This window comes from Elgaria multicarinata, chromosome 1, assembly GCF_023053635.1.
Source record: "Elgaria multicarinata webbii isolate HBS135686 ecotype San Diego chromosome 1, rElgMul1.1.pri, whole genome shotgun sequence".
NCBI lineage: Eukaryota > Metazoa > Chordata > Lepidosauria > Squamata > Anguidae > Elgaria > Elgaria multicarinata.
This window is the reverse complement of record NC_086171.1, coordinates 81,864,083-81,878,026: the sequence shown is the minus strand read 5'-3', so window position 1 is coordinate 81,878,026 and position 13,944 is coordinate 81,864,083. Positions and strand designations below refer to the sequence as shown.

At 42.6% G+C, this 13,944-nt stretch overlaps 1 protein-coding gene across 1 annotated transcript in view; it reads left to right on the top strand.

Moving 5' to 3' along the window:
• Positions 1-805: 805 nt before the first annotated feature.
• Positions 806-13,944, top strand: part of TGFBR1 (transforming growth factor beta receptor 1) — a 35,143-nt gene continuing 22,004 nt past the window's right edge. The window contains exon 1 of the mRNA XM_063130963.1: positions 806-992. Within this exon, the coding sequence (XP_062987033.1) occupies positions 848-992 (145 nt within the window). The 5' untranslated portion in view covers positions 806-847. The remainder of the gene's footprint in view (positions 993-13,944) is intronic.

Here is a 13,944-nt window from a genome sequence, read left to right as displayed (position 1 = left end):
TGGCCGGCCACTTTGGGAACAGAATCCTGGACTAGATACCCCAAAGGTGGGCAACTTGTGGCCCGCCCTCCAGATGTTTCCAGCTGCAACTCCTGCCAGTCCTAGCTAGCATAGCCAATATTCCTGAGGAGGACAAGCCAATACAGAAAGGGTACCCCAAAGGTGGAGTTTATAAACCACTGCATTAGTGCCACCGAGATAAGGATGGACAGGGAACTCCGGATAGTTTCTCTCTGCCCTAGCCCTAATTAAATGGCAGCGACAAATCCCAATATCTTGCTCTAGTCGTTGGGACAATGAGGAACTGGAGAAGGAGAGGAAAGCTTTGAAGAGCGGAGCTACTCGTTCCTTTTAATAGTAGCAGAGTGCGCGTGCGCCTACAAACATCCCCCCCCCCCCCAAATCTCTCTCTGTTGTGGAGGGGAGCAAGCGCTAGCCCGTTTGTACGCACTACCAGCACACACAGCAGCAGCATTTCCCCCCTCTTGCGTCCACCGCGCACTTCTTGCTTGTTTTTCGAATTGTGTCTGCAGCAGGAGGCGGAGGCAGGAGGCAGTCGTGTGGGCGGAGCCGATGTGCCGCAATGGCCAATCAGGACAAGACCTTGCTTGCCGGATTGACTGGAGCCAGTCTTACAACTCATGTTATTAGTGGCTGAGAAGGAGAAAGAGAAGGCGACGGGTGGGAGGGGCGGGCGGAGGGAGCGTGTCTGTCTGTCTGTCTCGCGGGCGGGGCGTGGGCAAGAAGTGGGAGGGTTTGGGACGCGGCGCGAGAGGATTCTGATTGTCTCTGTGTGTGACTGCGAGGGGGCAGAGAGGGGCTGAGGCGGCGGGACCTTGACGGGACAATGGCGGCGCTAACGGCCTCTCCTCAGAGTCGGAGGCAGTTGCGGGGGCCCCGCGGAAGTTTTTGCTGTTGGGCGACTTCGCCGACGTCGATGACGGCAGTGGTTGGGCTGCTGCTTTTTCTCCTCCTCCCTGAGGCGACAACGGGTGAGTCCCGTATTACATTTATAACGGGCTCAGCTGGGAGCAGCCGAGTCCGTCCTCTCGGTCTCTCCCTCTCCCCCCCCCCGCCCCCATATCCCCCAGCAACATGGCGCTGCTCCTGGGGCTGCCCAGGAGGAAAAGGCGCTGGGATGGAGTCCTGTGAGAAGCTGGCGAGGGGACGACGCGCTTCATTGTGGGGCAGCAGCTGCAGTGGCGGACCGGACAGCGGCCCCTCGGAGCAGCCAGCGCGGCTTCTTTCATCACAGTTGTGGCGGGCGGAGTAACCCGGCCGGCGGGCCTTTTCCTTTATCCTTCACAAAGCCCGGTGCCCACCGCCCCCGCCCGCAGTCGCCAGGAGTTTCCCCCAAAGGGGCTCCTCTTCCCTTCCCTTCTCGGTTCGCGACCCTGAGGAATAATTGCTATGGGGTGGGGTGGGGGGGAAGAGTCCCAGACGGAGCGCTTCCTCTCGTCTTTATGTGAATGAGCGTAGTGTATCTTGCGTTCTGCTGTGTGTGTAAATGTGAAGGTGTTTGTGCAGTTTACGGGACACCCGCATAAGCTTCACAGAAGCTGTTGACTGTCTCCTCTCTCGATCTAAAGAGTGTTCTCCTACCCAGACGCATTATCTCCTCCCCAACTCACCCGCTCCCTACTCTCCGTCCGCAAAACCCTTTTAGGAAGGCCCCCAACCCACCCCTTCCCCCAGTTCCGAAGGACAGATGCTATTGCGGATGCGTTTCCTTTATAAGAGGGGCCGGGTTGGGGCGGGTGGGAGCTTTTGATTGTCTCCCCAAGCGAGGGGCCGTGGCCTCTTGTTCAGTAGACCATGATCACTACCGTACTCTGGCACCAGCTAGCCTTGTGTTTTCCTTGCAAAGCTTGATGTTAATTTTACTGGAGCTACTGCAGAAGATACTGATACTTGGCATTTTAGTGGTGTTTGTACGATTCACGTTTCTCCCAACAAGCTTTCATTACTTGCTAACTTCTGTAATAAAAACATACACTACGATAATAACGTGTGGGAAAGTTTGCAAGATACTACTTTGTATCTCCTCCTTAGGAGGTACCATGAAGCACATTTAGTTTGAATAAAGTGTTAAGTGAAGTTAGAGATGTGAATGCCTGGAGGGAAAACAAACCAGAAAAGAATAACACAAACCCCAGAACCCCCCCCCCCCATTTTTTCTGGTTCCCCCCCCAGTTTTTTCACAAGCCTTCATATCTCAAAGAGAAAGCAACATAAATTCCAAGTAAATGTGGTTGGAGTTGAGATAAATATACGTAATGCTGAGGATGGCATTGTAATTGTAAATGAAAACGTAAGGGATAGGAAGAATCACATGGAACTCAAACTTACTGTATCTGTTTCTGTAATTTGCAGGGAGGGGAGCTGTTGTGTAAAAGTTAGATCTGCTTACATCCTCCTGAACTTGCCTGATATTTATATGCATTCCAGAAAAACATACAAAATCACAGGTCCTGTCCTTATACATGGAAACACCACAAAAATGTCAGATGTAGTGCTTTTGTTTGTGGTACTGCTGTGGTACAAAAACATGAATTTGAGGTGTGGATTCATGTATATTTTACAGGAAGTACCTCAGACCTGGTTTGATAACAGCTATTGAAAGATTGCACTATAAATATTGTTGGTTCAGCACTTCATTGTGCCATTGTAGTACAAAAACCTAAATTTGAAGCATCAATCCTTTTTGGGTCTCTGTGATTCTTATAATTAGATCACAACGATCTATCAGGTTATCCCAGTTTGCGTCTATCTGCTGAGGTTTTATTGCAAACAGCAGTGATGGCACACAGATTGTGGCACAGCAGTGGTGCAAAATTAGGCATGATTCCTCTTCTTCTTTTTTTTGGACAGAACTCCCTCCCCCTTCACCATCTAATCACAGCTCACATCTGTGGCCAGGAACTGCAGCATGAAAATCACAGTTCCACTGCTGCTCTGAGAGTATTAATTGAAAGGTGGCATAGATGTTTTTAAATAAATAAATTAAATGCATCATGGCACCTGTGGGACAAAGATGTTCATTCCAGATATGAATACTCATGGATCCTTACTATTGTAAAGGCAGGTGCCCCCGATCAAAGATATAAACATAACCCATGTTCATGCTTGTAGACTGCGCCATTACAATGTCTCTGTCAGCACCTCGTGGAATTGCTGTAGTGCAAAATAAATAAATTTTATTCTCTAATATGGATATTTATGGGTCTTGGTGAATTTTACAGAGAAACCAAAAAATGCAGTAGTCACATCTCACATGCTCACAACTGCATCATAAGAATAATAAATTCAGCTGTTTGTGATACTGCTGTACCACAAAATTAGTGATCTTAGATATGAATCTTCCTATTTTTATATGGGAACTCTTCAAATCCATTCCCTAATTACACCTTACATCCATGCTCCTATACTGCAACATAAAAATCATAGATTTAGTTCACATGCAAAACCTGGATTTGAGACATGGATTTTGCTAATTTGTATATGCAAATGCCTATCCAATTATAGTGCACATACATGATGATGTTCATAAAAATAATTAAGCTAATGCTTTCTAGTGGTGCAAAACCTGGGGCACAGATTATGTGCAGTTGGGGGGTCTCTCTCTCTCTTGCATACAGAACCCTGAAAACCATTGTCTAATCATAGTTCATGCTTATACATATTAACTCCAAAATTATAACAGATATAGCACTTCGTAGTCCTTCAGTTTGTGGATTCTCATAATGGTTATTTGCAGACTCTGAACCCACCATATTTATCACATTTCTCTTCAGGATGAAAATCACCAGTATGTGTTCCAGTGTTTCAGAACTCAAAAATACTATTTTTCAACACATAATATGTGGGCAGTATAATTTTATAGTGTTAATCTGTTTCACTGTCTTGGATCACTAGAGTCCTGTGAAAGCCTATATTAAGGGATCAAATCCCACTATTCTCAGTTTTTTTTATTTAGATTCTATAATATTGGTTTGTTTTAGAAATAATCTGCTTTTCCACTGGCATTCTCAAATCAGTTAATCTATTCCAGAGGTAGGCAACTTGATGCCCTCCAGTTGCTTTGGACTACAGTTCCCAGAATCTTTAACTATTGGTCATGGTGGCTGGAGTTTATGGGAGTTGTAGTCCAAAATATCTGGAGTATTTTGGCCAGGCTGCCAACCTCTGATCCACTCTCTAAATGCACATTATACTCATCCCTGATTATTGTATTGTAAACATTACTACTGAGCTTCTTCCTTCCTTGCCAGTGTTCTGCCCAGCAGAACACAGCTTATTCCCTGCCACTCCAAGCTTTTCTCTCGTCTCCCTTCCACCTAGTCTTCAGCAATATAAAACAAAACCCAAGGGAGACTTTGACAACTTTCCTCTCTTGCTACAGGCTAACTTTCCAGTGAAGGCTCCTACCTTAATAGCTTTTTTCTGCATCTAGGCTTACCAAGACTCAGTCCTGCAATGTCTGATGTACTAATAAAGGAAATAGTGTCTTTTCCTCAGCAATGAACCATTCCTCATTAGGGGGAGAGGGGGATTCCAAGATAGATGACATGAATCCCTTGCAAGTCAAAACCCTCACCCTCCAATTTTTGGGCAGTACATCCACCTGTCCTACAAGCATTCCGTGTGGTTGAAACACAGTATATTCCTTGCCACACAAAAAAGCCTGCTACAGTTTTTCTACCATGCCTCCTTTCCAGCCCTTTCCTTGAAAATAAAATCCTTTTTCACCACTTTCTTCCCTTATTGTTTGCCATAGTCAAACTCTGCACAGAACAGGAAAATTCCATGAGAATCCATCTCACCGGGTCAGTAGGATCTCTGAGACTCAGATGAAGGGAAAAGAGATTCTAGCTCTGGATAGCTGTGGCTAGAGCAGGCTGCAGCATCTTGCCTTTGCACATCTGAAGGGAGAAGCTGTGACTCAGTCCATTTACATGCCTGCAATTGCACTCACAATCACAAAGAACTGGCTAAGTTGATAATTAATGGGTTCGGACGACATGATAGTCATCAGTGGGTTAAATAGTCAATGGTGGGTTAAATAGTCAATGGTGGGTTATTCCATTAGCTGTTGGGACTTTTTCACACCATGGTTGGTTATTTGGCTGAAATAACCAACGCTGTGCAGAGCTGATTATTTGAACAACTGTTGGTTATTGTGTCATGTGTCGGGCACCATTGAGTATTTCGTTGCACACTGTTATTTTCAGCAACTACAGAGGCCCCTGGCAAGAGTGACTAAAGTGGTGGCTGCCACATTAATCCAGCCGGAAGAACTCTCAGTGGCTGATGGGATACCAGTGGGAGGGCTGAGGGGGAGAGAGAGGGTGGAGGATGTGTCAAACACACCGTTAACTAATAGTCAACTCGACTCTGGCTTTAATCCACACCACAGTTGATTATAAACATGGCGTGTGGGGAGTGCCCCCTCAATAATTAACCATGGAGTTGACTATTAACCCACCATTGACTATTGTGTTGTCTGAATGCAGCCAGTGTGTGTGTGTGAGGGGGGCTGTTGGCTCTTGTGCAGTCTGATGATGTGCAGAGTTAGATTAACCTAAGCTCATCGATTGACACTTAACTTGGTGTAGGGTTGTTAGACTCCCTTGCATTGAATAATTCAGACCGTGGAATACCCAAATGCCCACCCTGCTCCTGCAGTGACAGTCTGGTGCTCAACCTTGGGGTGCATTGCAGAGTTTGAGAAACCATGCCATGTACTAAAAATGGAGCTGGCCTTATAAACTTGACATTTGCTATAAAATGTAAATTACACTTTGTAACTAATACAGAAGAAACATTGTCTTTTTGAAGCCTTTTCTTGTAGCACATCATTATGTTTCTCAGATCTCATTATGAATAGTATATGCGTAGGAGGAAGAGTAATAAGACTAATATATGCTGTCCAACCAATTGCAGTTATTTAAGAATACATTTAATTGTAGTAGGCAATCTTCTCTCACCAGCATTTCTTATTTAATTTTCAAGGGGGTGAATTGGTCCCAAAGTTGTAGAGAACCAACAAAATATGCCCACAGTTTTTCTGAACCCCCTCATATCCGAACTGCTTTATTATTACTAGGCGTAGACAAGTTGTAGGTGGCCTTAGTGCCAGCTTAAAATTTATGGTTGCCAGGATATTCCCCTGCTGCTCTAAATTGCAGTACAAGTTCAGGGATATGCTAGTGTGGTTCTGACATCCCACTTTAGAGTAGAGCTGTTGCGGCATGCTGATTTTTTCGTGCCTCTGTGCTTGACGGGAGGTTGGAGGTTCAACTGCATGGCAGGGGCCAGTCACAGAAACAAACTGATGCGCCTCCACTGCCCCACTCCAAGGGCAGTGGAGGCATGCTGTTTTGCTCTGCCTTTATGATTGCAGGGCAGTATACGCTCCAGCTGCCTTGCAGGCTCAGAGACACTCCTCTGCCATCCTCCTGGCTTGTTTAAAGATTGGGCATGGAGTCCGTATCCATCAACATCTACCGTCAGGGGATGCCTCACTTATGTGTGTGCCTTGTAGTGCCCCCCTCGTTGTTAAACATTTCTTGCTGGAATGCCGGTGATTTCTGCATTTGTGGCAGGCCTTTCTTCATGCCCTGAACTGAACATAGTTTCAATTCTGGGTGTTGGTGTTGATTTATAAACTTGATTCATAAACTTTACTTGGAGGCTGTCCTCTTTTTAATACTGTCTGGATTATTGGGAACAAATTGATCACAGGATGAATAGATTTACATTCTGACTATTTAAATCAAGTTATTTAAATCTGCACAAAAAATGATTATTTAAACCATGGATGGGCAATTTCTAGTGGTTGAGGGGCTGCATTGCCTCCATCCAGAAATTTGGCAGTATAGTAACAGGTGAAACAAGCCCCTTTTTAAAGGTGGCAAAAGGTGGCTATTTTGCTTTTAAAATTTCGCTTTAGAAATATAAACCATTGATTTAAATAAAATATGAAGAAAATTAATCTGACAACCAAGTCATGTTAATTTACAACTAAATAGAGCATTGCTTACATGTTTTGCTTTATTCTTTCAATGAGGCCTTGCATATTTTTGCCACACCGTATACATCTTTCTTTCTTTCTTTCTTTCTTTCTTTCTTTCTTTCTTTCTTTTTACCTACAGAGAGAAAGTCTTTAAAATACGCCCATATACCAGAGTGCAAAACCACTTTGTGATGAAATGACAGCAGACGATACTCTCCAGGATGGTTTCCTCTGGGGGCAGGGCAGGGCTTGGAGGCCAAGCATCCTCTGGAGAAACCACAGGAGATTAGCTGGATTGGGGAGCCTGGGGAGCTGGGGTTTCTGCTCCCATGCCATATAGGGTCAGTGGTATGACCAGTAGCTATGACAGTTGGTGAAGTTAAGTATGGGAACATAGGAATCTGTGCGTTGGGCAGTTTTGTCTTCTCTTTTCTTTCCAGGGTTGCTCATTTCTGCTTCAGACTGCCTGGACCCAGCCCCACCCACACAAAAATAAAGTAGCAAGCAAAAATGAAATTCTTATGACTGATAGGCAGACTAGAGCAGTTTATTTTCATGAGTTGAAAATTAAATGTCTTTGCTTAGTAGGTCGAGTGTAAATATTCATATTTGAGAAATGATCAAATTGGTTCTTCGTTTCTATAGAAAAGCACACTTTAACCTGTTCCATGGTAATTCTATGCATGTCTACTCAGAGAACTAAGTCATATGGAGTTCAATGGGGCTTACTCCCAGGTATAAATTTTTGAATAGATATGCATAGGATTTTGCTGTGATTGTGGGGCTAGCATATTTGCATTTAGATTATTAATAACCAAGTTATTCTTTAAGATTAACTTTGTACTTACAATTTTAAAAGTCAAATTTAAATCAAAATCAGATTTTAAAAACTTTTTAATCATTGATTTTGCATCTCTGTTATTAAGAATTCTCTTGCATTTGCAACAAGACTGGCTGCTGCTGTGACATAAACTTTAGTATACCTGTTTGCTATGCCGTTCCAGCTCAAAACCAGAGAGGAGAGGTGGGAGGTTTGTTTCGGCTCTCTGGCTGTGCCTGGTGTGCTCAAACAAATGGTAGGCTTCTGTATGTCTTTGGGACCTGAGAGGGGGCAGGAATCATTCTGTCTGCAGCTCTGGTGCTGGGTGACAGTGAGAGAGAAGCTCATCTCACTTGCCAGAGGCTGACTGAGCAGTCACCTTGGTGAGTGAGGTTGTTGAGCTCTGACTATTATATTCTGTATACACATGGGTGGACTTAATCTAGCTTACATATAACTTACCTATATTACAAGATACTTGTGAAAACTTTAAGCCACATCCAATGATGTTTTCAGTAGCAAAGGTGGTAATGGGAAACTGACTATTTGGCACTGCAAGGGGCTCATGTAGGGGTGGGGGAGATAATTGATCTCTGAGGATGTGAGCCAAGCGCAAATCTTCCCCCGCCAGCCTTTTGGTGATTGAGCTCCTTCTGCTACTTTTCAGGAGGGGGAGAGGCATATGTGATATTTGCAGCCCAAATGACCTCTTTTTATTTACAGGGAATTGGCAGGTAGAATGACCCAGTGTTGTCCTGCCAGTGGCTTTTTGTGTTGGCTAAGTCAACAAAATTCCCTCACTCTTTGCAGGCCCAGGGCTAACAGCTCTTCTTCTGTGGATATTTCCTAACAGTTTTAGAGAAGTGTTCAGAGCACAGATAGGCAGCAAACACAAGAGGTTTAACAAGCTCTATAAGCCTACTCTACATTGTTGGTAGTTTGCAATTGACTTAGCTAGTTACAAGTTGTGCAGAAATGGTGTAATCTCTTTAAGCAAAGATACCAAGTTCATTCCTCATTTTCTTTTTAGCTCCTTCATCATCCTTGTATCTCTTATGAATCAATTCTACCCTGTTAACAACTTGAAATTGTGGTGCTCAGAAATGAGTGAATACTATAGGTATGGTCTTGCTAGTGCTGAGTTGAGAGCTACTACAACATCCCAGCTCTTGGAAATGATACTTCTGTTAAAATTGTGTGACATGGCATTGGCCTTTTGTGCCACACTTTGCAGAGCCATTACTAGAGACATTTGCTATTGTCTCTCCACATATTTCATTGGTGGAAACGTTATCTCCAGTTTTATTACTTGAAGCCAACTAGCTTGTCAGAGGGTGGTCTGTGTCTGAGGAAGAAATAGAACTTATAGAAGAGAAGTCATATCCCTTGCACCTGGATCATGTTTCCCCTTATTCTTGATATCATTCCCCTGCTCGTGTCTGATGGTCATTTACCAACTTTGAAATGGTACAAGCAGGAATATGAAGGTTTATGGCCTTTAGTACATATCACTTTCAGTTGCCAGGATGTTGGAACCTTTGCTTATCCTCTCATGATTCCATAAATATAAAAGATGCCTATCTTCACATTAGTATCCTGCCATAACATTGCTTTTTCTTCACTTTATCTTAGGGATTGTAGTTCCTAATTCAAGGTCTTTACTCTTTACCTAGGGTCTTTACTATCCATAGTTTGTGTTGCTACCTACCTCAATCTTCATTTTCATGATTTTTATTGTTTCAAACATCACAGACAGACATACCACAAAATCATTACATAAAATACAGACAAAAATACAAACATAAAATACACACAGAAATAAAATAAAAAAATTAAGGTTAAGGTATACTTTCGGCTTTCTTCATATCAGAAATGTGAACTATCTTCTCTCGTTCCTTAATTACATTTAACACAATAATCTAATTCATTTCTTTCTTCTATCTTATCTCATACATTGAATCCACAGACAAATACATCATTTCTCTACCTCAGTCTTCAGGGCATCAACATATCCCCATACTTCGCTAACTGGCTTTTGGTGACATCCCTTGTCATCTGCTCCTTAGTCACCTGACTACCACATTGCTCCTCTTTGGGGACCTGGATATGTATATCAACATAGAAAAATAACTGATACCTAGGCTCCAATTTACTGTTGCAGTTCTAGACCTGATAGGGGACTGGGAAGAAGACAGTCTCTCACACTTAAGTCTCTCGCACTTGAACTTTTGATCTCATGGTGGCTACCACAGCAGTCACCCCACTAACAATGCTGTGTATGAGGCCACAGCAACACTGGGTTATCTGGAATTTCTTCAACGTTTTAGTGCTCTTCACTATCCATTTTTTGTTTTAAGTACCCTAAATAATATTGTGTCATCAGCAAAATGGCCACCTCATTGCTTACTCCTAACTCCAGATAATTTATGAACAAGTTAAAAAAACCACTGGTTCCAATACATATCTCAGGGAATTCTTTTGTTTACATCCCTCCATTGTGAGAACTGTCCATTTATTTCTACTCTCTGTTTTCTGTTCTTTAACCATAACAATCCTTTCCCCATGTCTGCTAAGTTTGCTCAGGATTTTTTGGTGAGAGACTTTGTTAAAAGCCTTTTGAAAATCCAAGTAAACAACGTCTACAAGATCACCTGCGTACACATGTTTATTGACATTCAGAGAACACTAAAAGGTTAGTCAGGTAGAACTTACCCTTGCAAAAACCATGTTGATTCTTTTTCAGCAGGACTGGTCCTTCAATGTGATTCATAATTTTGTCTTTAATAACACTTTCCACCAATTTACCCAGAACAGTCATTAAGCTAACTGACCTGTAACTTCCTGGATTGGTATTACATTGGCTTCTCTCCAGTCCTCTGGAACAAAGGCTGATCTGAGGAACAAATTACATATTTTTGTCAGAAGATCAGCAATTTCACATCTGAGAGCTTTAAGAAAACATGGATGGATACCATCTAGATCCAATTATTTGTTTTTCAATTTGTCATTAAATAGAATAAGAGTGGAGACTCTTTTTCAGTCTGAAGGCCAAATTCCTGTCTGGGAAAGGTCTTGGAGACTTCATCCCATTTGTGGATATGGCCAAAGGCAAAGTGGGTGGGAACAGCTGTTGCTCAGCTGTTAATTAGAGATAAGAACTTTTCCCACTGAGAGAGAAGGCAGAGCCTATGGAAGAAGTTGGCAGGCTGGGTTTGAGAATCCCCATGGTCGTATCTGTACTGGAGGTTTCCTGTACTGGATCTAGAACTTAATCTCTTGTCACCAGAAAGGAGTCTGAGGAACTATCTCTTCTGGCACAGCTTATCTACCTTGTATCTTCTGCAGTGAAGACAGATGCAAAGAACTTATTTATTTATTTATTTATTTATTACATTTTTATACCGCCCAATAGCCGAAGCTCTCTGGGTGGTTCACAAGGACCGCCCAGAGAATTCATCCAGCTTCTCTACAACTTCCTTCTTTTCTAGTACTCTTTTAATTTCTTTGTCACCCAGTGGTCCAACTGCCTCTCACTGGTTCCCTGCTTCTGTTGTATTTAATTTTTTTAAATTGTTGGTCTTAATCATCTGTATTGGCATTCCTTTTGTACACATTTATGTTCCTTTCATTCTTGTTTGGGTACAACTTCTGTTTTCTGAAAGAAGCCCTTTCCCCACCCCCTCTTATGATTTATTTGGCCATGCTGGAAATGGGTCTCATGGACTTAATGGTTGTGGTACCTTTTCTGACTTGTAGTCTACATCCTTAATCTAGCTTTTATTATTGTGGTTTTGAGTAATCCCAAAGCATTCTGGAAAGATTCAACCCCTCTTGACTTTGCCTTTCACCTTACTTTTAACCAATCTTCCATTTTTGACAATTTCCTTTTTTGAAGTCAAACATTGGTCTTCATTGGCAATTTTCCTCTTATAGTAGGCCAGCTACAATGTCAATTGTATGGCATGTTAAAAGTAGGCACCTATGGCAGATCAGTTGTACATAGGTAACAGATGCAGTGGTGGACTAGATGAGGGTTAGTAAACCATTTCTGAATCCTGATAAGACAGAGCTCTGTGAGTGAGTGGTTCCCAAGTACAGGAATTGGGTTAGTTAACAGTTCTGGATGGGGTTTTATTTCATCTGAGGGAGCATGACTGTAGTTTGTACATGCTCCTTGATCCAATGCTGTAACTGAAGTCATAGATGTCTTCGGTGGTTAGGAGTGCTTTTTAACAGCCTCAGCTGGTAAGATAGCCATGCCCATTCCTAGACAAGGATAGTTTGACTACTGTGGTCCATGCATTGGTAAACTCAAAATTGAATTACTTTATGTGGAGCTGCTCTTAAAGTTGGTCTGAAACCTGCAGTTGGTGTAGAATGCTGAAGAAACTGCACTGGCTGCCTATATGCTACCAGGCCAGGATTAAGGTTTTGCTATTTGTTTACAAAACCCCAAACAATTCAGGACTGGGATATTTAAGAGATTGCCTGCCTCTCTACCTGCCTCTTTGGTTGCTGCAATCATCAGGAGGTACCCTTCTGGTGGTGCCTAAAATTTAAGAAGTCTGGTCCACGATGGTTCAGAATACAGCCTTTAGTATCATAGTGTCCACACTCTGGAATTTCCTTCCAGCACATATTTATTTATTTATTTATTTATTACATTTTTATACTGCCCAATAGCCGAAGCTCTCTGGGCGGTTCACAAAAATTAAAACCATTAAGAACATAATAAAACATCCAACAATCTAAAAACCTAAATACAAAATACAATATAAAAAACACAACCAGAATAAAACCATACAGCAGAAATTGATATAGGATTAAAATACAGAATTAAAACAGCAAAGTTTAAATTTAGGTGTTAAAATACTGAGAAAATAAAAAGGTCTTCAGCTGGTGACGAAAAGAATACAGTGTAGGCGCCAGGTGGACCTCTCTGGGGAGCTCGTTCCACAGCCGGGGTGCCACAACAGAGAAAGCCATCCTCCTAGTAGCCACCTGCCTCACTTCTTTTGGCAGGGGCTCATGGAGAAGGACCCCTGTGGATGATCTTAATGTCCGGGCAGGTACATATGGGAGGAGGCATTCCTTCAAATAACCTGGCCCCAAGCCGTTTTGGGCTTTGTATGTTAGTACCAGCACTTTGAATCGGGCCCGGATCTGGACTGGCAGCCAATGAAGTTGTAAAAGGACTGGCGTGATGTGACATGCCCTTCTGGATTTTCTAGAAAACTGTTATAGCTCTGAAAGTAATCAATAAATTTAGACATCTTATACACCAAAATGAAAGTAAGGAGCTGTGTTACCAATCATATAACAGTGGAAGTCTATATTTGACAGCTGAAGTGCTGTATGGCAGTTGTCAGCAGACTTCAAGTTTGCAGTATCTTCTTTGGTTTTTTGATAGAATCCTAAGATCCACCAGCTGGTGTCTGATGCAAATGACATACACGTAGAATTAGAGAAATCCACCAAAACAATGGGCACTACAGCCCTAGCCTTAGACAATATTTTTAAACAAGTTGAAAAAAGGGAACTACTCTGGCTAGGATGAATATCTGCCTTAACAGGGAAGATTCCCCTGCCAAATCTAATCAAAATGGAATCTTCCTGTAGTGTTGCACCCTAGGGTGGGGATGTCCACCAGATCATTACACATAACTGGATTTATGCAATACCTTGGGTATGCACCTCTTTCACTGCCTTGATTCCCCTTGTGGTTCACGTATTTTAGCGTGGCATCAGGTTATATTGCTAAATGCTGTCTTGTGTAGATGACCAGAAATTCACAACCCAGGAAGCAATTGCTTGCTTGATCTTCTTGCACATTTCAGTTCGAGCTGCAAGTCCTCTATACTTGTCCTTCCACATGGGGAAAGATTGAAGCCTCTTAAAAACAACCTCTTCAAACAACATTCAAAGAATATTAGGGTGAAGTGTCTCCCAGCCTCCTATCCCCAGCAGCTAGCCACCAGCCTGGTGTTTTCCTTTCATCAAAATCGAAAGAAGTTGCTCCAATTCTTAATCTATGTCAGATATCAGTAATGTACTAAATGATTAATCCAGATAAGACAGAAGTGCTTCTTGAACACTGAACTAAAAGTTA